The 23,618-nt window shown below is 29.8% G+C and overlaps 1 protein-coding gene across 1 annotated transcript; it reads right to left on the bottom strand.

The window, feature by feature from the left end:
• Nucleotides 1-132: 132 nt before the first annotated feature.
• Nucleotides 133-7,755, bottom strand: LOC126706189 (cycloartenol-C-24-methyltransferase-like). The gene is made up of 14 exons (XM_050405508.1): nucleotides 7,655-7,755; nucleotides 7,416-7,520; nucleotides 3,979-4,045; nucleotides 3,427-3,500; nucleotides 3,256-3,340; nucleotides 3,117-3,172; nucleotides 2,480-2,534; nucleotides 2,174-2,221; nucleotides 1,807-1,890; nucleotides 1,551-1,667; nucleotides 1,350-1,433; nucleotides 1,141-1,266; nucleotides 868-965; nucleotides 133-479 (listed from the first exon to the last, which is right to left on the bottom strand). Exons 2-14 carry the CDS (start codon nucleotides 7,496-7,498, stop codon nucleotides 416-418), a joined length of 1,041 nt encoding a protein of 346 aa, XP_050261465.1. The 5' UTR covers nucleotides 7,499-7,520; nucleotides 7,655-7,755; the 3' UTR covers nucleotides 133-415.
• Between the last annotated feature and the right edge of the window lie 15,863 nt (nucleotides 7,756-23,618).

Below are 23,618 nucleotides of genomic sequence, written 5' to 3'. Positions count from 1 at the left end.
TTGTTAAATCAATGAAATAAAATTTTAACCATGAAATTGACTCTATTGCAAGTAATTTGGGAATAGAGAGGATCATGTTCCTTGTAATCTCGGCAATGAAAGTGATCGTATACATTTACCAACAACAAAAAATGTGCACCTCCAAATTTTCATTCGATAGATAAAATAGAAGTCACTACCCCAATAAAGCTGAAGGCTAATTCATAGCTCAAGCCATTGGAGGTGTACAGATGAACCCACAGATAACTAAACACAGACAAACAACTTTCAAATGGCAACTCAAAACTCAGCAAGATACAAATCACAAAGTCAATTAACATGGTCAAACCAAATTCTAACATACATTTCTACCGGACAGAATTCCTGGGAAATTTCCATGACTATGGTATCAGGTTAATTAGTTTACACTGCCACATTACAGATTATCTGAAAGCGGCTTCCGGGCCAAAAAGAAATACATTGGTGTGAAAATCTCTTTTCTGAAAGACAGAAATATAACGATGTGAGCAGCTCATGTGTACACAAGTATATTAACAGATTAACTCAATGACTCAAAAAGAAGAAACTATGAATCAACTTCAAGATAAGAATTTCAAACACCATTTCTTCTCACTATCCTTTCAAGCTTTGGGTGCACTTTAAATTTTAGGACCATTGACTTAGCTCAAAATACATACTTGCACTAGTTACAGGAATAAACCCTACATAGATGGATCTGATATAATGCTGGATTTACAGCTTGTGCACGAGGCCACAAACTTCCCCAATAAAAAAATAATTCTTGCTAACTTTATGTTACTCAGGAAAAATATATAAAAAATTTAGCATGGAGCTCAAGAAAATAAGTATGATAGTGGGAACACTCACTTTGCACCTCCAAGTAGCCCTTCCCCAGCCTGCTCTAGAAAACTTAGGACACGTTGACTTCCCTTTGGGGCAAGTCCCACATATTCCAGGGTCTTGAGCTAACAAAAAAATCAGCACTCATCAACTGCCTTTCTAGAATTGCACAAGTACAAATTCTCTCAAATCTCAAAGTCAAAATACAATTCCAGCCAAAAGCATGGCTTTTACAAACTTAGAGTTTGGGAAGAGGGAGCTAACAACACTAATGCAACATTAGAACGAAACAAATCTTACCATGTTTCTTGTGATGAAACGCCCAACAGTGGTTAGACGGAAACTACTCAGTGAGAAGTGACTAGTATCAAAAGGCAAGTACCAGGGGACAGGTGAGTCCACTGCAAGATCTTTCTCCCATATGACCTTTGGCAGAATAAATAAATGGGTTGTCACTTGTGCAAATCACAAGAAAATATTCAGAAAAAAGAATCGTAACTAGCACTCACCTCAAAACCAGCTTGCTTCAGAGCTTCAAGGCATTCTCCGGTCAACCTGATGTCAGGAAGGCCATCACCAATCTCAATTTTTGCCTGTTTCAATGAAATTCTGTTACACTCACAAAATATAACTCCCTAAGATGAGATTCATGATAAAATTTTAACACCCCCCAAAAAAAATAGCTTTTTCATGCTTCAAGCATATCTTACCTTTAGTTTTTGATGTTCTTGGTTATTGGGATCAAAAGAATCAGTCAAGCACCACTCATATGCAGCAAAACATTGTCCAGGTTTTAATACTCTGTGTATTTCTTTGTAGCATCCATACTATCCAGATAAGGAACTAAGTTTAAACCAATATGAACCAGAAAGAAAAGGAGAAGAAGGGAGAGAGAGATTACAAAAGGTGGAAATAGATGTGCCATCCTAGCCAAGGTTTTAATATATTAGAATAAGGAATACATACCGCATCCGGTGCATGGCAAGTAGCTTCAATCGCATATACTGCATCAAAACTATTGTCAGGAAATGGCATTTTCATGAAGTCAGCCTGCATCATCAAGCATCAATAACAATCACGGGTCTTTCACCATAAACCCCATTTTTTATTGGTAAGTTAAACACACATCAGTGGATCTTGAATGCACTAATCACTCTCAACCTTGCTCTTGCAAGGAAGGAAGGTGCCATTTGAGTTAGAGCTCATTGGACCATAAACCCATTTGTAAAATAAATATAAAATACTTACAGAAGAATGATATAAAATGACAAAAGCATTTGGAAGTAAAGGAATGCACTACATAAACATGTACTTAGCCTGCAATATGACCAACCTTCACAAAGTTGCAGGTTTTCTCCACTCCAGCAATGCGGTTTAGTTCCTGTGGAGCAACAGAAGCTTGCAGGTGTCATTGCTAATTTAAGAATTTTAGAATGTCAGTGGGCATAAATACAAAGCCTATTGAGGAAAGTCCGAGCATAGTCCTTACAGCCTATTGCTAAAGGGAAGAAAAAACTATACCACTATTCAGGGTTTCTGAACAACTAATCAAATCATAAAATGATAAAAACAAGAGGTAAAAATAGTATTTCTAAATGCAATTGATCTTTATATCATTGACTCAAAGATCAGTATGTACCTTTCCCCTTGATATCTGATATTCATTGATGTTCAATCCTGTGACTGATGTTGAGCTGCGACAAATCATAATTGCAAACATAAGCAAAAGGCTCTCTCTTAAAAATAAAAGTTCAATAAATATAAAAACTTACATACACACACATATAATCAATTCATTAAAAAATGATCAAAAGAAAGGGGCGCAACCCAAGTACCCAGGAAGTACACAAAGGATGAGCCAAAAGGTTTAATTTAGCAACTTAAAACACTTACACTTAGTATGAACATAAGAAGCTATAAGTCATAACTTTTAAAAAATAAGATACCAGTCCAAAAGGTCTGGTAACAGTGCTTCTTCAAAGGAAAAACTGAAATTTGTAAACGGGCTGTAAAATTCAATCCTACAAACTAGTAAAACCCAACCAATGCACATTTCTCTTCTCAAAAATCTGATTGATATTATTATTTTATTGTTAGTAACCCACTGAATATTCATCCAGAACAACAAAGCACAACCCAATCTGATTTTAATGTACCAAGAATGCACATGAAAACTACAAACAAGTTGAAAGATGGAGCTCCATAAAACTCTTGTTTAATCAAATACTAGAAACCAGAAGGGAGGAAAGAGTGTAAATACATGAATTGCCATTCACCTGAATTTAGAAATTTCTCTTTGTGGTCCACCAATTCCACATCCTACGTCCAACACCTATCATGTCAAATACAAATGTCAAAATTTGAACAGTCAATCTCTAAATTGTCAGTTTCTCCACCTTTTACTGAAAAATAAACCTTTTGTCCAGGCTTCAGGCCTAGTTGTAAAGCAAGGAAGTGCTCATGTCGCTTGATGCTCTCTCGAAGAGACTCCCCCTTCCATCTTTAAGAACAAAAGTAATGTACATCATTAGATTTGACCAGCAAAGTTCGTGAAAAGAATTTATACTACACAGCTTGAAAGGTCACCTGGGTGCAAAATGAAAAGACTCCCCCCATCCAAACTCATAAAAGCTGGTAACAAGATCATAGAATTTATTTACCTGAAATCCACATGTGACAGCTCAATTTTCTTATTCAGAAGGTGTTAGATTTTAAATCCAATAGAAAATGAACATTAATCCTCATTTTAACCAATAAAGCAATGAAGAAAGAAAAAAGATTCATGCTCAAATATAAGCATAACAATGGCCAACCTTGCCAACAAACAAAAACTCGTAAATAAATCTGACTCAGTCACTTATTCCCTCAGGTTGCTAGCTTGCACATCGTTATACATACAGTACAAGGCTTTATCATCACATTGGTCAAATTACCTTATAACATGATTTAGAAAGCTAATACGAAAAGAGCTTATTACAGAACAATTCCAGAGGCAGGAATACAATGGCATTGCTTAGAACATGCCGCAAGTGGGCAGTTTTTTTTTTTTTTTGCCGGAATATGTGGGCAGTTAATTCTTTATACACAACCACCTTGATTTTTCAATAAAAAGACCATTAAAAAGGGAATAGCTCTCACCATGTCACTGTAGTTAGCTTTCCTCTCTTCCTCTTCACCTCCATAGAAGACATGATACTTCTCATACCTAAATCATCAAATCAAAACTTTTACCACAAAAACCAATTATGCCAACAAATGGTCAATGACAGAAAAGTCACATCATTATGTGTGCCACACCAGGGGTATCATAGAAGATTTTCTAGAAATACTAACATTTACAGAGCATAAGAAGATTGATGTTGTCCTCTTTTTTCTTTCTTTTTTCTAATTGGTAATCACACAAACACAACTAGTGAGTCTTGAACTCACAACTTCACCCTATACCTTACTCGTACAAGTAGACAATGTGCCACTTGAGTTAAAACTCATTGGGATAAGAAAATTGATGTTTTAATATTTAATCGATTAGCCCAACAAATTATGAAACATGCTGCCAGTTCCTTGTGATTCCACATTCAAGTAAAAAGGCAGGCCATGCATATATGTTTGAACTCATGGTATACAAAATTCTTCAATAATGACTAAAGATACTAGAAGGCTGGGTGGCAGCTCATTTATCCACAGTTATGCAGATACTTTACAGTTGCATTGCATACTAACTTTACAATCAATGTGACACACAACGGATCCAATATAATTTTTTTCCTTGTTGCGTTACATTTACTCATTTAAAATTATTGGTACAATGGAAAAAGCTTCATATCCTCTAACAACAGAGCTTGAAATTCCAGTTGTACTATCAAGGGTAAAAGAGGAAGAAAAATACAGAATGGAAATCAAACCTCACAACAACTATTCCAACCTCTAACAACCACAAAGCTTCCCAAGTTTTTTTTTTTTTTTTTTTTTTTTTTTTTTTTTTTTTTTTAATTCACTAAAACACAAATTTACCATGAATTCAGATTCCATTGAAGTTCACCTAAGAAACCCCAAAAAAGCCAGAAAAACACAACCTCAATAAAAAGTAAAAAATCAGTTTTTATTGTGAATTCCCAGTTAAAATTTTCTTCTCAACTCTCTAGTACTCAACATAGACCAAGGTAGAAGACTCAAAAGTCAAAACTCAATGGCTGCGTTCATAACTTACAGCATACCATCCAATACATGTATCCCCCCTCTCATGTGGGGTCCACCCCCATACGAGAGGACATACATGCACCAGATACATGGTATATTTTCTCATCAAGAATAGTATCCAAAGTAGAACTAATAAAACCTATGCCCACACATCTGACCTTTTGACCGTGTTATTAAGCGGGCCCAACGATTATTTCTTAGTCAAGGTTCCAAGGTCCCATATTTTTTCTTGATAAGCCTCACCCATTTCCTTAAATCATAGTTGTCAAAACGTGAATTGTATCGTGAATCGATTTTTAATTTTTTCTTATCATGTATCGTATCTTATTGTGTATCGTAAGATACACAAACACTTAATAAAATTTATAAAAAATTATAAATACACATATATAAAGGGTATATTCATTATAAATTTTGAATGTATTCAACTAATGACTAATTTATTCATCACTTATGTAATGATATTTAACAATCTAACTAAATAAATCAAACCAGCATGTGTTTATAACATACACATTCAAATTACTTAAATTCAAAAGTGATAATATATTACAAATGACCCAAAAATAATAATTTATTTTCATCATATTCATCAAATTGCCTATCAACCCCATCTAAGTCAACGCTATCATTATGTTTATAATTTTGCAAATTTATTTCTTCATTAAAATTTTCTTCATCGTTATTCGTCATTAACATTTACTATCTCTTCTTCTTCTTTTTATTTTTATAATTTTTTTTTTTTGGCATTCTAGTTTCTTGGACCTATAACAATAACGATAAAAATAAATAAATAAATAAATTTTTTTTAAATATTAAAGTGAAAGGTAAATGTGTACTGTGTAGTCCAATTGTAGGAAAAAGAGGAAAAAAACTTATGAATATGTTATTTTAGTAGGCTAAATTAAGTAAACTAATAATTTTTTGCTAAAAAACAAGTCTAACAACTTGTTAGATTCAAATAAAAGTACAAATTTTAACAAAAAATCTTATTTTAAAGCATTTGTCTATGTATCGTATAATACATACGATTTTATAATACGATACGATACGATTCATACACGATTTTACGATATGATACGATTCATACGATATGCATACTATATCGTACGATTCATGAGAACTTACGATATGCCAATACGATACAAAACTTTTTCCACACGATATGATACGTATTGTATGATACGTATCGCATATCGTACGATACTGACAACTATGCCTTAAATCACTAGCTCAAGTATAACTTAGGACTAGCCACTAGACATAACCAAACAAACATGATGGTTTCAATTTAGCCATCACTATTTTTTTCACAAACCTAACATTCCCATACAAAAAAGTCGTTGAATTGAATCCATCAATCCCCACCATTGTTGTGTTCCACAAAGGTCAAAATCGTATTAAGTGCATGTTAATCATCAATAATTAAGATTATTTGAATTTTGGAGCTTAATTAGCCCACAAACATCAAAATCAGTACTTGAATGAAGATAAGCATTTAAAACATCTATCATTCTAGAGAGAGAGAGAGAGAATGAAGATCCCAGATGTAGAGAGAGAGATGCAAAAGATCCAAACATGTTTCTAGAGAGAGAGAGAAAGAGCAATTTAAACATCATTCTAGAGAGAGAAACAGGCTGAGAAAAGAAAATTCACAACCACAATTCTAAAGAGAGAGAAACATTCTAGAGACTGGAGAGAGAGATTCAAATGTCATTGAAGCGAGAGAATCGGATTGAAAATCCATGTATCGCAATTCTAGAGAGAGAATCAGGCTCTGAAGCATCATTCTAAAGAGAGAAACAATGATAAAAAAAAATCACATAACTCTAGAAAAAAAAAAAAAGAGAGAGAACAGATTCCAAAAAATTCTAGAGTGAGAAAGAGTGATCAAAAAAAAAATCAGATTCTTGTCAATGCAGCAAGAGAGGTTCTGAAGCATCATTCTAGAGAGAGAAACAGATTGAAACTCTCACAACAATAACAATCCTAGAGAGAGAAACAGTGATATCAAAAAAATCACATAATTCTAGAAAAAAAAAAAAAAAAAAACTGATTCAACGAAATTCTAGAGTGAGAAAGAGAAACAAAATGAAGACACAGTTCTAGAGAGAGAAACAGAGATTAAAAAAAGAAAAGCATAAATCTAAATGAGAAATTATAAGGTTCTCACGGTAGATAAGTGATGTAGTTCACCATTCCAGTAAAAGATTTCTATTTGTTTAAAATTGCTGAGTCAGTATTCAGTTTTTATTTAAAACTCCACAATTTTAAACAGGTGAGTCTTTTGTTGGAATGGTGGACTATGTCACTTGTCCACCATAAGGACCTCATAATTTCTTTAAGTCTAGGGACTGAGAGAGAGATATGGTGGTTACTGATCAACAGCAGAGAGAACTTCATTTTTGTCGATCATTCCACCGACACCCGATGCGAGATCCAATGCTCCTGCCTTCGACATCGCGATTTTCCCAAAAATAACACTACTCAAAAACAACAAAAACAGAAACAAAAAAAAAAAAAAAAAAAAAAAAAAAAAAAAAAAAGCATTAGAATTATATTCAATTTTTTGTTGTTGCAATATAGTGCAGATTGTTTTAGTGTGTGAATCTTTTACATGGAAGAGGAAGAGGAGAGAGGATTTCCGATAGGAAATGGAGAGGTTTTCCGAGTGGAGGCTACGAGGAAGAGAGAGAGAGAAGTGAGAAATCTTAGGTATGTTGAACAAAGTGGATATATATATATATATATATCTTTTTTTTCTTTCTTTTTTAGCGTTGAATCTCCAGCATTTATTTTAGTTTCTGATGGTATTATTAGGATCTCTTATCGATAGTTCTTTGTCATTAGACTAAAATACTAATTAATTTTTGGTATAAGCGGATATTGAACTCCAAATCTCTTATTCAACCATAAAAAACTTTACTAGTTAAGCTAATTGAAAATTACAAATCAATACAATTGGAACGTAAATACACACTACAATACTCATTGCTATGTCATGCTTTTTCTTTTTTTTTATAAATGTTTTCAGGTGTCATATGGCTCTCTCTAAAAAATTTATTTAATGTATCTAATAAACATTGTTTAACTTTTTTTTTTTTTGGTAATACCTAATCTAAGTAGGAAGAATATACCACTTAGGGAGGTGCCCAATAAAAATTCCATGTACGTGTAGCCATCATACCTGTGAGTCTAAAAATTATGAATTTGAGTAGTGATAAACATCATTTAATGCCCAGGTGGTTCCATGCCATAATGCAATATACAGGAGGTTACCCAAGAATCATTTTCCTTTCAAAAACACTAAACATAAGTCTTTTTTTTTTTTTTTTTGGAGAAACACACACACACACACACATATATGGGGGAAGGGAATGAGATAAGGAAATACACTCACACGCCAACACCAAAATTGCATGCGACAGTTAGTGTCACAGAGCAAGTGATAAACCCCTTTCTCAATATCACTCCTTACCGATGTGAGATGACTCGACAACACTGAGTATCTCTTTTTATTTGAGAAACACACACACACACACACATATATATATGGGGAAGGGGGATGAGATAAGGGAATACACTCACACACTAAACATAAGTCAAACTCTAAAATTAAAAGAACATAACTATACCTTTTGTTTGAGCGAACGATAAATTGCTTTCTATGATAACTAAGGATTATAAATTTTTAAAGGATAAATTATACCAAGTTCGTTCCCCTCATAGAATGCCCATGGATCATGGTTGTTCAAGTTTGCATTATGGAAATATTTATAAGTTGTGATGTGTGAGATTAGTTTCTTCATGTGAATAGATTAGCAAAAATAGTAATATTTTTCCAAAGATAGACTTTTAGGTTTTACAGAGAGGTGCTAATATCCTGAATTTCTTTTCTCCCTTTTTTTAATTAAGAATATACTAAAATTAAATAGGGACTTGTCTGGTTCTTCCTACTCCGTGATGAACTGGAAACAACTTTTTTAAGCACAAGGTGCAACCAGATTGATGAAGGGTACGAATAATTGAAACTTGAAACATGTTATACGTTTTCTTAATAAAACAAAGATTATTTCTGGGCGGCTATCTTTAGATATATTTTTTTCAATTTTCTACTTTCCAAGTGGAAGGAGCAATATTAGTACCAAAACAAAAAAAATTACATAATTTTCATTATAACTCGTTACATAGTAAGTTATAAGTGGTGGAGATGTGGATCTGTATGAACTCACTATTTTTTCTTAACCACTCATAATTTTATTACGTCTAACTGTGCAGCAAAAATTGTGTTAACTTTTATGTTCCTGTCAAGCTGAAAAGGAAAAAACAACTATGAGAGGAGAAATTATTAAGTTTTCATTATGGACCACATTACTTGTTCACCATTCCACTAAAAGACAAAATTGGTTAGTCAATTTAACAAGTCTATTTGATTTTTTAATCATAAATTGACTCAAAAATTTTAAACAAATAGAAGTTTTTTAGTTGAATGGTAGATAAGTAACGTGATCTTAGGGCCAGCCCTTCCACTAGGCCAATTAGGCCATTGCCTAGGGCCGCCAGGTGGAAGGGGACCCCAAAATTTTGAAAAAGTAGGGATAGTAGGAAAAAAAAAAAAATTTCAGATGCAAGTCCAAAAAATCTAATACATTCTTATGACCAAAGAACAAAAAATTTGGTACATTCTGGTAAACATTGGTAGCCCAAAAAATTATTTGGTCTAAACAAAATCAATTATCCCAAAAATATCATCCTTAACCTATAGACAAATCAAAATTCAACCGGATAAAATATAAATCCAGTCTAAAAATACGAGATGATGATAGCTCGCAAAAATACTGTCTTTATCTTGAATTTTTTTCTCAAACATGATATTTATTATGATATTGATTAGGATTAAAAGTTTTAAAAGAAATTTTATAAATTAAAGAATATACTCCAATTGACATACTAAATTATATAAAAAGGTTATATTCATTTCCAAATATATGCATTGCATATAGAATTTTACTAACAATACATGTTATAATTGTTTCTGTAGAAAGAAGTTTTTTAAAATTAAAATTCATAAAATCATATCTATGATCGACATTGTCCCAAGAAAGATTAAGTAGATTAGTTATATTATCGATTGAACAAGAGATGTTAGAAGAACTTGAATACAAAAATTTATAAAAATATTAAATAAATATTAATTTAATTAATACATGAATATAAAAAATGCCTTATTTTAATTTTCGCTTAGTTTTTCAAGAGACAATACGAAGAAGTGTGTATCTTTGGTTGACGACAATGAGCATGCAAAAATAATAGTATTTTAAATAATTTGAAACAGATGAAAGCCTTTTAATAAAATTGTGAACAACTCACATGGTGGAATCAAGTTCTCAAGAGAGATAGGGTGGAGAAGGGTGTCTTTTTGGTTGACGACAATGAATGAGTGCGCAAGAATAGGTGGTGTTTGCCACGTCAAATTTGCACATGCACGTATCTATACTACTATTTAAGGGACTTCTCCTGTTTGGATTTCTAATTTTTTTAGTTCAAAAATGTCCCTATACCCCTATGTTTAAGTAGAGACAAAACTAAAGGACAATCCGGTAAAAATGCAACTCTAACTCTCACTAACACATTGCCCAAAATACCCTCATTAGGATCTCACTTTCGACCTCTCATTCTTCTTCAGATTGAAGAAATTTAATTTAGCTTTACATCCTCCTTTATTTTTCTTCAGATTGAAGACATTTACTGTTAGAGGCTCCAACAACTTTTTAGGTTCTATATTTTCACAGTGGCTTTTTAGGAGGGTTTGTGCTTGAACTAGTTGCTTGAAAAAGAATTTACGGTATTTTTATTAAGGGAATTAAGCTACTTGGATGAGAATTAAGACTGATTGGTTTTGCATTTATGTGTGTAGGTATTGGATAAGATTCGATTCAACAAGACTCTCACTATTTATGCATGCAGGTACTTATATATTAATATTATCCTTCTCTATTTTGGTCCAAGAACTTAACATTTAATGTGATTTTAGATTGCTAGCACTTTTCTTGGTTTTTGGGTTATAGATTTCGTGAACAATTTGGGTCCAATTGCAAGGTCTAGGACCAAGGAATTTATGGAGGCATTGCAGGCTGGAGTGAATGTGTGCATGATTGGTCAATTTGGTGTTGGGTTTTAAGGGAACTAGCATGTAACTCCATGCAAATGCATGGAAGCATTTAAAATTAAACAAAAATTTTATTATAAAAATATAAATTATTAGTCAAATTATTTATTTTTTTTTTAAAAAAAAAACATGTAACACATGCATTCATGCATACGTATAGATACATTTAAAATTAAACACAATTTTTATCATAAAATATAGCTAATTAGTCAAATTATTTTTGACGAAAACACCATTTTGGTCCTTACATTTTTGGGTCACAGTCAATTTGGTCCTTACATTTTAGTAATAGTCAATTTAGTTCTTATTACTTTCACCTTGCGGTCAATTTGGTCTCTATTGTTAACTTACTAACAGAATTGTTTATGTGGCAAACCCTACCGTTAACTTACTAATGGAATTGATTATGTGGCAAATGGCGTGCACTATTGGCATACTTAAAAATGACGTGGCTAATTAAAAAAATAAAGTTTTTTAATAAACAAAAAAAATTACAATGTGTCAGCATTTAAATTAACAAAATTTAAATAAATTTTTTTATCAATTTAAAAAAAAGATAGAAAAACAAAATGTTAGACCATTCCCAATTTTCCTTTTACATTCTTTTTAGCCAAACACCAAAACACGAAACTCAAAAACAAATTTGTACCATATCTGACTATTCTTCTCTCTCAAACTCTTTATATTACTATCTCTCTTTCTCACTTGTCTACAATTGAACCTAGCTTCAATCCTCCATGGCCGAAGCACAAATCGGCCTCCATGGCCAAAGTCCTTAAGCTCTTCTAGCATTTACTACTAGCAGCGCCGCTGCTTGATTGTCAGAGAAAATGTCTTCGCTCTCCTCTGCGGCCATTGACCGCTACAACTCCATCAAACACAATGTTGGCCATAACAGATAACACACATAGAAACTTAGAAACCTTCCTTCCTTCAATTCTTTCCCTGGGACCATTTTCTCTTTGCTTGTCCAAAAACAAAACAAAATGTAAAAAAGCAATTGAAATACTGGTCTTTTGGGTATTCTTTATTTGAATATGCGCCTTAGTTGCTGTTAGTTTGATTGTGAGTTAGCTGCAAGATTTCAGAGATTGTGAGATAAAAGAGAGAGAGAAAGGTAGATATTGGAAAGGGATCAAATCTGGGTTTCACTGTTTAAGAGAGAAACAAATAAAGAGAAGCAGGAAATCAAATTTGGAACAAATTTGAGTTTGAGTTTTGTGATTGGTTACCAGGAAAATACAAGAAAATTTGAGGATGATCTTAATTTTTTATTCTTGAGAATTTTTTTTTGTTTTTATTTTTTTTACAATTTAAATACTGACATGGAATATTTTAATGACTAATAAATTTTTTTATTATTATTTTATTAGTCACGTCATCTTTAAGTATGCTAACAATGCACACCGTTTGCCACATAAGCAATTCCGTTAGTAAGTTAACAGTAAGGACCAAATTAACTGTTACTAAAATGTAGGGACTAAATTGATTATAACCCCAAAATGTGAGGACCAAAATGGTGTTTTTGCCATTATTTTTTTAAAGTAAATATAATTAATCACATATTAAAATTCTTACCTAAATTTAATACTACTTATGATCATTTTTTTTTCTAATTTTTAATAAGATAGAACATGTGGTGTTTTTTATTTTATTTATTTATTAAGAAACATGTGGTGATTTTTATTGAGTATATGTAATTTTTTTTCTTTTTTTAAATTTTATATTTCCCTAATATTAGATCCTTAATTTTATAGTAAACACATGACACACGCTTAAGTGGATAATTATGGCGTAACCCCCACATAAATTTAGACACTTGCAAAATTGGATTATAATTTCAAATTATAATTCAACTTTCTCTAAGTTTTACCTATTAATATATATATAGATGACTTATAAATTTGAATTTTTTTTAGTTATATGATTATGTTTTTTATGGTTTATTATATTGGACTCCTCGTTTTTTGCACTAAATTAACTAATTTGGCACAAAATTTAAAAATTTAGATCAGATGAGACACGTGGCGCAATATTAAACTCTAATTGAAATTCAATTTTTTTCACTAAATTAACTCACTTGGCACAAAATACTAAAATTTATATTAGATGAGACAAGTGGCGCAAAATTAGACTCTAATTGAGTTTTAATTTGAAATTTAATTGGATTTTCTCTCTGCTTTACCTATTATTATTATTATTATTATTATTATTATTATTATTATTATATGGCTTATAAATTTGAATTTTTTTTAGTTATATAATTATATTTTTTATGGTTTATTATATTGGACTCTTCATTTTCTACACTAAATTAACTAATTTGACACAAAAATTTAAAATTTTAGATTTGATAGGACACTTGGCACAAAATTAAACTCTAATTGAAAATCAATTTTTACACTAAATTAACTCACTTGGCACAAAATTCTAAAATTTAGATTAGATGAGACACATGGCGCAAAATTAGACTCTAATTGAATTCCAATTTGAAATTTAATTGGATTTTCTCTCTACTTTATATATATATATATATATATATATATATATATATATATATTTATAGATTAAGCTCCTTAAAGTCGTAATTTACGCTACTTTTTTTTTTTACTGTAATTTACGTTACCTTTTTTTTTAGAGGTATTATGTTAACAAGTTTTTCCATGTAATTTACGCCACTTATTTTTAGAGGGTATTATTATATATTTGATGTATCATGTTAATAGTTACCCAATTTAAACCTCACATGAAGTGGTTGTTATCTAAGAAATTGTTGTAAAAAAATTTCTTTTGTAACATAAATTATATTTATCATTTGTATAATTCTATGTGAAATTCAATTTACATTTTTTTTTATAATTATTAATTTACTACACCATAAAAAATGTTACGTACATTTTCTCAGTTTTAAGGGTAATTGATATCTTTGAAATTTAAACTCTTTTTAACTTTTGTTATGGATGTGTAATAAATGGCTAACTATTATTGATCCTTTTACCGTAAAATAAATATATTTGAAATTTAAACTCTTTTTCACTTTTGTTATGGATGTGTAGTAAGTGGCTAAATTTTAGGATTAAAGTACATGTAGTTTTTAAACTTTGAATTTGAAAAAAAAAAGGGTGGTCGGGTAGTTTTTAAACGTGGGATAGAAAGTGGGATTTTTTTAAATAGTACATGGATAGAACAAGGGATTTTTTTTTAAACGTGTAATTGTTCTTTTTCTGATAAAATTTTAAATAAGGATAAGGATAGGGTCACACCAATTCCCCACCTTAATCTTTTAAATTTCCCTAAAATTTAGCATTTTATTTTCTTTCAAAATCAGATATGTTACTGTCTAAATATAAGGATATGGATGGAGAAGTTATAGTAGTGGTTTTATAGTAGAAGACTTTTTTTTTCCAAAATATGGAAGAGGTTTAAAAGGAAAAAAAGAAGAAGAGGAAAATGTGAATTTGAAAAAAAAAAAGTGTGGTCGGGTAATTTTTAAACGTGGGATAGAATGTGGGATTTTTTTAAATAGTACATGGATAGAACATGGGATTTTTTTAACGTGAAGTTTTTCTTTTCTTTTTTTTTTGATAAACTTTTAAATAAGGATAGGGTCACACAATTCCCCACCTTAATCTCTTAAATTTCCCTAAAATTTAGCCTTTTATTTTCTTTCAAAATCAGATTTGTTAGTGCCTAAATATAAGGATATGGACAAATAAGTTATAGTAGTGGTTTTATAGTAGAAGTCTTGTTTTTTTCAAAATATGGAAGAGATTTAAAAGAAAAAAGAAGAAGAAGAGGAAAACTTGAATTTGAAAACAAAAGGGTGATCTTGTAGTTTTTAAACATGGGATAATTTTATGTTTTTTTTTTTTTTTCAAAATAGCAGTACCTTTTTTTGGATAAAATGTACAACTTAAAAAAATGTTGATATATTTGAAATTTAAACTCTTTTTAACTTTTGTTATGGATGTGTAGTAAATGGCTAACTTTTAGGACTAAAAAACTAAATTATAGGATTAAACAAGAATTGAAAAATGTTATTAATTTAAAAAAAAAAAAAAAAAAAAAACAACACCACCAAAAATAACGTGTATCTCTCGCTATAAAATTTTAAATTTAAGGTTTTATTTACTTATGTTATGGATGTGTAGTAAATGGCTAAATTTTAGGATTAAAAATATAAATTTTAGGATTAGACAAAAAATGATAAAAAATAATTTTATTTTAATTCCTCAATGGCTAAATTTTAGGATTAAAAAACTACATTTTAGGATTAGACAAAAAATTGAGCCTTTAACGCGCGTGAGCACAATGTTGTTCCCACTGCTATGAACTTAAACGTGAGAATTTAAGTCGTAACTTTAGTAAACTAAATTTAGGATTGGGATTTGGATGTTGTTCCTACTGCTATGAACTTAGACTACACTTAGTGTACTTTTGTTCAATAAAAAATTTAGAAGAACAGCATTAAAGAATTAAAATAGAAGTACATTATTATTCCCATTGGGTTTTTGTTATACCACCTTCAATAATACTTTATAGTATTTTTTTTTTTTCTTCTCAACAAACAATCATGAAGTTTTTATACAATTTTTTTTCTAGATACTTCTAATTATTAATTCCCAATTGTATTAGCCTTTTGTTAAGGTTAAAGCACCATTTAATACTTTAGTAAAAAATATCTCAAAATATAATTGTGGTTTTATACAATTAACGTGTATCTCTTGCAATAAAATTTTCAATTTAAGCTTTGATGTGTAGTAAATGGTTCAATTTTAGGATTAAAAAACTACACTTTAGGATTAGACAAAATATGATAAATTCCATACATAAAATGTGAAAAAAAGAACAACATCAACAACACCAAAAAGGTAAAAATGAAAAAAAGAAAAAAAAATGTGGATGGGTAGTTACTAAATTTTAGGATCTTTTTAGGAGCTTTTCCTTTTACAAAAATCATATTAATTTACTACTCTATAAAAAATGTTACTTACCTTATAAAATACAATATAAGTATTGATAATGATAGTCTGTCAGTTTAAAACTCATTGGATACTCACTAATGTAAAAATTAGTTGAAGCATCGAAATCCCAATCCAAAAATGCAAGCCATGTATCAGTATGTCCCACGTAATTAAGGGTATTTTTTTATGGATAACTAAGTGTACATTAGTAAAGAAGAGATTTAAAATGTTTCCACGTAAAACAACAATATTTTTCTTTTCAAACTTCTGCGCCTCTTTGCGTATTTGTTTGATATTATATTTATATCCGGTAAAGTGAGAAATTAAATGTACATTCGAATCCTATAAATACCTTCAAACGCTTTCATCTTCCTCATCACCTCCACAACTCTCAACTTCTAAACTCACTAAGCCACTTCTTCTCTCTCTTACACTTACACACAGACACACAAAGTTACAAACAAACACATTATTTTCTCATTCGAATTAACAAAAATGGCATGGTTTTGTTTTAAAGTGTGTGAAATGAGTAAGGGAAATTTAATCTAATTTTAACTATAAATGATTTTGTGAAATAAAGCAAACATTTTCTAAATTATATCTTCATCATATTGATCTAACAATTCAGAACCTAAATTTAAATTTATTCTCAAAATTTCTGCCTAAAATAATAATTTAATAATTTTATGAAGTGTAACTTATTTCTCCTATTTCACTAAAAATTTATTACAATTACACATATTATTACAATTCTTACATGTGATTAATTTTTTCAATATTAGTTCACTTTATTGAGGTTTTAATACACCCTATTTGTGACAAGGAAAAATCCATTGATTATTGTGCATATATGTGCAACCACCACTATAAGTTTATTTTAATTTTATGTAGAAATGAGTTCGTAAAATACAGCGATGGGGAATACAGATGACATAGAACGTCATCGAGAACAATGGAGATATTATGCTCGCTTGACAAATGCAATGAAAGTAGAAATATTCGATTGGCAAGACGTCATGCTAATTACACAAGACAAAGACAACAAACTTTGGGTGGTGATCACATTTAAGTGGGAGGCCCAACAAATTTAAATGCAGAAAATGTTGTACATTCTAATTCAACATCAACAAACCTATCACTAATACCACCTAATCACGAGGCTGGATGAAGTTGTCGGTTTACACATATCCGTAACTTGGCACGCAATATGATAGGGTCACACCAATTCCCCACCTTAATCTTTTAAATTTCCCTAAAATTTAGCATTTTATTTTCTTTCAAAATCATATATGTTACTATCTAAATATAAGGATATGGACGGAGAAGTTATAGCAGTGGCTTTATAGTAGGAGTCTTTTTTTTCAAAGATATGGATGAGATTTAAAAGGAAAAAGAAGAAGAAGAGGAAAACGTGGATTTGAAAAAAAAAAAAAAAAAAAAAGGTGGTTGGGTAGTTTTTAAACATTGGATAGAAAGTGGGATTTTTTTAAACTGTACATGGATAGAACATGAGATTTTTTTAAACGTGCAGTTTTTCTTTTTTTGATAAAATTTTAAATAAGGATAGGGTCACATCAATTCCCCACCTTAATCTATTGAATTTCCCTAAAATTTATCCTTTTATTTTCTCTCAAAATCAGATATGTTAGTGCCCAAATATAAGGATATGGATGGAGAAGTTATAGTAGTGGTTTTACAGTAGGAGTCTTTTTTTTCAAAAATATGGATGAGATTTAAAAGGAAAAAGAAGAAGAAGAGGAAAACGTGAATTTGAAAAAAAAAAAAAAGGGTGGTTGGGTAGTTTTTAAACGTGGGATAGAAAGTTGGATTTTTTTAAACTGTACATGGATAGAACATGAGATTTTTTTAAACGTGTAGTTTTTCTTTTTTTGATAAAATTTTAATTAAGGATAGGGTTACACCAATTCCCCACCTTAATCAATTAAATTTCCCTAAAGTTTAGCCTTTTATTTTCTCTCAAAATTAGATATGTTAGTGCCTAAATATAAGGATATGGATGGAGAAGTTATAGTAGTGGTTTTATAGTTGGGGTCTTTTTTTTTCCTAAATAAGGAAGAGATTTGAAAGAAAAAAAAATGAAAAAAGAAGAGGAAAACGTGAATTTGAAAAAAAAAAAGGTGGTCGTGTAATTTTTGAACGTGGGATTTTTTTAAATACTACAAGGATAGAACATGGGATTTTTTTTTAAACGTGTAGTTTTTCTTTTCCTTTTTTTCATAAACTTTTAAATAAGTATATGGTCACACCAATTCCCTACCTTAATATTTTAAATTTTCGTAAAATTTAGCCTCTTATTTTCTTTCAAAATCAGATTCGTTAGTGCCTAAATATGAGGATATGGATGGAGAAGTTATAGTAGTGCTTTTATAGTAGGGAGTCCTTTTTTTTTTCCAAAATATGGAAGAGACTTAAAAGAAAAAAGAAGAAGAAGAGGAAAACTTGAATTTGAAAAAAAACAGGGTGGTCGTATAGTTTTTAAACATGGGATAATTTTATGTTTTTTTTTTTCAAAATAGTGGTACCTTTTTTTGGATAAAATGTACGACTTAAAACAATGTTGATATATTTGAAATTTTATCTCTTTTTAACTTTTGTGATGGATGTGTAGTAAATGGCTAACTTTTAGGACTAAAAAACTAAATTATTTGATTAAACAAGAATTGTAAAATGTTATTAATTTTTTTTATAAAAAAAAAACAACAACACCACAAAAAATAACGTGTATCTCTTGCTATAAAATTTTAAATTTAAGCTTTTATTTACTTATGTTATGGATGTGCAGTAAATGGCTAAATTTTAGGATTAAAAAACTAAATCTTAAGATTAGACAAAAAATGATAAAAAATAATTTTATTTTAATTCCTCAATGGCTAAATTTTAGGATTAAAAAACTACATTTTAGGATTAGACAAAAAATTGAGCCTTTGACGCGCGTGAGCACAATGCTGTTCCTACTGCTATGAACTTAAACGTGAGGATTTAAGTCGTAACTTTAATAAACTAAATTTAGGATTGGGATTTGGATGTTGTTCCTACTGCTATGAACTTAAACTACACTTAGTGTACCTTTGCTCAATAAAAATTTTAGAAGAACAACATTAAAGAATTAAAATAAAAGTACATTAATTCCCAATTGTATTAGACTTTTGTTAAGGTTAAAGCACCATTTAATACTTTATTAAAAAATATCTCAAATTACAATTGTGGTGTTATACAATTAACGTGTATCTCTTGCAATAAAATTTTCAATTTAAGCTTTGATGTGTAGTAAATGGTTCAATTTTAGGATTAAAAAACTACATTTTAGGACTAGACAAAATATGATAAATTCCATACATAAAATGTGAAAAACAGAACAACATCAACAACACCAAAAAGGTAAAAAAGAAAAAAGAAATGTGGATGGGTAGTTACTAAATTTTAGGATCTTTTCAGGAGCTTTTCCTTTTACAAAAATCATACTAATTTACTATTCCATAGAAAATGTTACGTACCTTATAAAATACAATATAAGTATTGATAATGATAGTCTGTCAGTTTAAAACTCATTGGATACTCACTAATGTAAAAATTAGTTGAAGCATCCAAATCCGAATCCAAATATGCAAGCCATGTATCAGTATGTCCCACGTAATTAAGGGTATTTTTTTATGGATAACTAAGTGTGCTTTAGTAAAGAAGTGATTTAAAATGTTTTAACGTAAAACAACAATATTTTTCTTTTCAAACTTCTGCGCCACTTTGTGTATTTGTTTGATATTCTATTTATATTTGGTAAAGTGAGAAATTAAATGTACATTCGAATCCTATAAGTACCCTTAAACGCTTTCATCTTCCTCATCACCTCCACAACTCTCAACTTCTAAACTCACTAAGCCACTTCTTCTCTCTCTTACACTTACACACAGACACACAAAGTTACAAACAAACACATTATTTTCTAATCCAAATTAACCAAAATGGCATGGTTTTGTTTTAAAGTGTGTGAAATGAGTACGGCAAATTTAATCTAATTTTAACTATAAATGATTTTGTGAAATAAAGTAAACATTTTTTAAATTATATTTTCGTCATATTGATCTAACAATTCATAACCTAAATTTAAATATATTCTCAAAACTTCTGCCTAAAATAATAATTTAATAATTTTGAGAAGTGTAACTTATTTCTCCTATTTCACTAAAAATTTATTAGAGTTACACATATTATTACAATCCTTACCTGTGATTAATTTTTTCGATATTAGTTCACTTTATTGAGGTTCTAATACACCCTATTTGTGACAAGGAAAAATCTATTGATTATTGTGTATGTATGTGCAACCACCACTATAAATTTAATTTAATTTTATGTAGAAATGAGTTCGCAAAATATAGCGATGGTGAATATAGATGACATAGAACATCATCGAGAACGATGGAGATATTATGCTCGCTTGAGAAGACAATGAAAGTAGAAATATTCGATTGGCAAGACGTCGTGCTAATTACTCAAGATGAAGACAAAAAACTTTGGGTGGTGATCACATTTAAGTGGGAGGTCCAACAAATTTAAATGAAGAAAATGTTGTACATTCTAATTCAACATCAACAAACCTATCACTAGTACCACCTAATCACGAGGTTAGACGAAGTCGTCGGTTTACACATATCCGTAACTTGGCACGCAATATGCAAGAAGTCAGTGGTGAGATTATAGTTTTGTATCTTAAAACATTCTTCATTGCTTGGAATCTTATTATTTTGAGAAAATCCATAGTTTTTGGCATGTTAGTTGTATGTCAATGTATACAAAGATGATAAGTCAATTTTTATAATATTAAATTTAGGTCTCCCACCAACCTATCCAACTTTAATGGCAAATGACTTTAAGGCTAGACCAAGTCATATAAATTCTGATGTTAATACTAGTAAGTTTTTAAAAGTGGGATAGAAAGTGAGATTTTTTTAAATAGAAAATGGGATTTTTTTAAACATGAAATTTTTCTTTTTTTGATAAAATTTTAAATAAGGATAAGGATAGGGTCACACCAATTCCCCACCTTAATCTTTTAAATTTCCCTAAAATTTAGCATTTTATTTTCTTTCAAAATCAGATATGTTACTATCTAAATATAAGGATATGGATGGAGAAGTTATAGCATTGGTTTTATAGTAGGAGTCTTTTTTTTCAAAAATATGGATGAGATTTAAAAGGAAAAATAAGAAGAAGAGGAAATTGTGAATTTGAAAAAAAAAAAATGGTGGTTGGGTAGTTTTTAAACGTGGGATAGAAAGTGGGATTTTTTTAAACTGTACATGGATAGAACATGAGATTTTTTTAAACGTGTAGTGTTTCTTTTTTTGATAAAATTTTAAATAAGGATAGGGTCACACCAATTCCCTACCTTAATCTATTAAATTTCCCTAAAATTTAGCCTTTTATTTTCTCTCAAAATCAGATATGTTAGTGCCTAAATATAAGGATATGGATGGATAAGTTATCGTAGTTGTTTTATAGTTGGAGTGTTTTTTTTTTTCCTAAATAAGGAAGAGATTTAAAAGAAAAAAAAAGAAAAAAGGACAGGAAAATGTGAATTTGAAAAAAAAAAAGGGTGGTCGTGTAATTTTTAAACGTGGGATAGAAAGTCGGATTTTTTTAAATAGTACATGGATAGAACATGGGATTTTTTTTAAACGTGTAGTTTTTCTTTTCTTTTTTTTGATAAACTTTTAAATAAGTATACGGTCACACCAATTCCCCACCTTAATATTTTAAATTTCCCTAAAATTTATCCTCTTATTTTCTTTCAAAATCAGATTTGTTAGTGCCTAAATATAAGGATATGGATAGAGAAGTTATAGTAGTGGTTTTATAGTCGGGTGTCCTTTTTTTGCAAAATATGGAAGAGATTTAAAAGAAAAAAAGAAGAAGAAGAGGAAAACTTGAATTTGAAAAAAAAAAGGGTGGTCGTGTAGTTTTTAAACATGGGATAATTTGATTCTTTTTTTTTTTCAAAATAGCGGTACCTTTTTTTTGGATAAAATGTATGACTTAAAAAAAATGTTGATATATTTGAAATTTAAACTCTTTTTAACTTTTGTTATGGATGTGTAGTAAATGGCTAACTTTTTGGACTAAAAAACTAAATTATTGGATTAAACAATAATTGGAAAATGTTATTAATTTAAAAAAAAAAAAAAAAAAAAAAACACCACCACCAAAAATAACGTGTATCTCTTTCTATAAAATTTTAAATTTAAGCTTTTATTTACTTATGTTATGGATGTGCAGTAAATGGCTAAATTTTAGGATTAAAAAACTAAATCTTAAGATTAGACAAAAAATGATAAAAAATAATTTTATTTTAATTCCTCAATGGCTAAATTTTAGGATTAAAAAACTACATTTTAGGATTAGACAAAAAATTGAGCCTTTGACGCGCGTGAGCACAATGCTGTTCCTACTGCTATGAACTTAAACGTGAGGATTTAAGTCGTAACTTTAATAAACTAAATTTAGGATTGGGATTTGGATGTTGTTCCTACTGCTATGAACTTAAACTACACTTAGTGTACCTTTGCTCAATAAAAATTTTAGAAGAACAACATTAAAGAATTAAAATAAAAGTACATTATTATTCCCATTGGGTTTTTGTTATACCACCTTTAATAATACTTTATAGTATTTTTTTTTTTCCTTCTCAACAAACAATCATGAAGTTTTTATACAATTTTTTTTCTAGATACTTCGAATTATTAATTCCCAATTGTATTAGCCTTTTGTTAAGTTTAAAGCACTATTTAATACTTTATTAAAAAATATCTCAAAATACAAGTGGTTTTATACAATTAATGTGTATCTCTTGCAATAAAATTTTCAATTTAAGCTTTTATTTACTTATGTTATGGATGTGTAGTAAATGGTTAAATTTTAGGATTAAAAAACAACATTTTAGGATTAGACAAAATATGATAAATTCCATACATAAAATGTGAAAAAAAAGAACAACATCAACAAACACCAAAAAGGTAAAAAAAAAAAAAAAAAAAAAAAAAAAAAAAAAAAAAAAACCCTTGGATGGGTAGTTACTAAATTTTAGGATCTTTTCTTGAGCTTTTCCTTTTACAAAAATCTAATTAATTTACTGCTCCATAGAAAATGTTACATACCTTATAAAATACAATATAAGTATTGATAATGATAGTTTGTCAGTTTAAAACTCATTGGATACTCACTAATGTGAAAATTAGTTGAAGCATCCAAATCCCAATCCCAATCCCAATCCCAATCCCAATCAAAAAATTAGTTGAAGCATCCAAATTATACTCACTAATGTTATGAGGCCTGTGGTGTTGGAGAATGGACCCGTGTGTCTTTAAAAGATTCCAAGATTGTAATCGTATGAGTTGCTAGCGGGCCTCACTGTCAACCTTATCCTAATTGAG

This window comes from Quercus robur, chromosome 11 (assembly GCF_932294415.1).
Source record: "Quercus robur chromosome 11, dhQueRobu3.1, whole genome shotgun sequence".
NCBI classification, from domain to species: domain Eukaryota; kingdom Viridiplantae; phylum Streptophyta; class Magnoliopsida; order Fagales; family Fagaceae; genus Quercus; species Quercus robur.
Note: the sequence above shows the minus strand (reverse complement) of the source record. Positions and strands in the feature narration are given on the sequence as shown.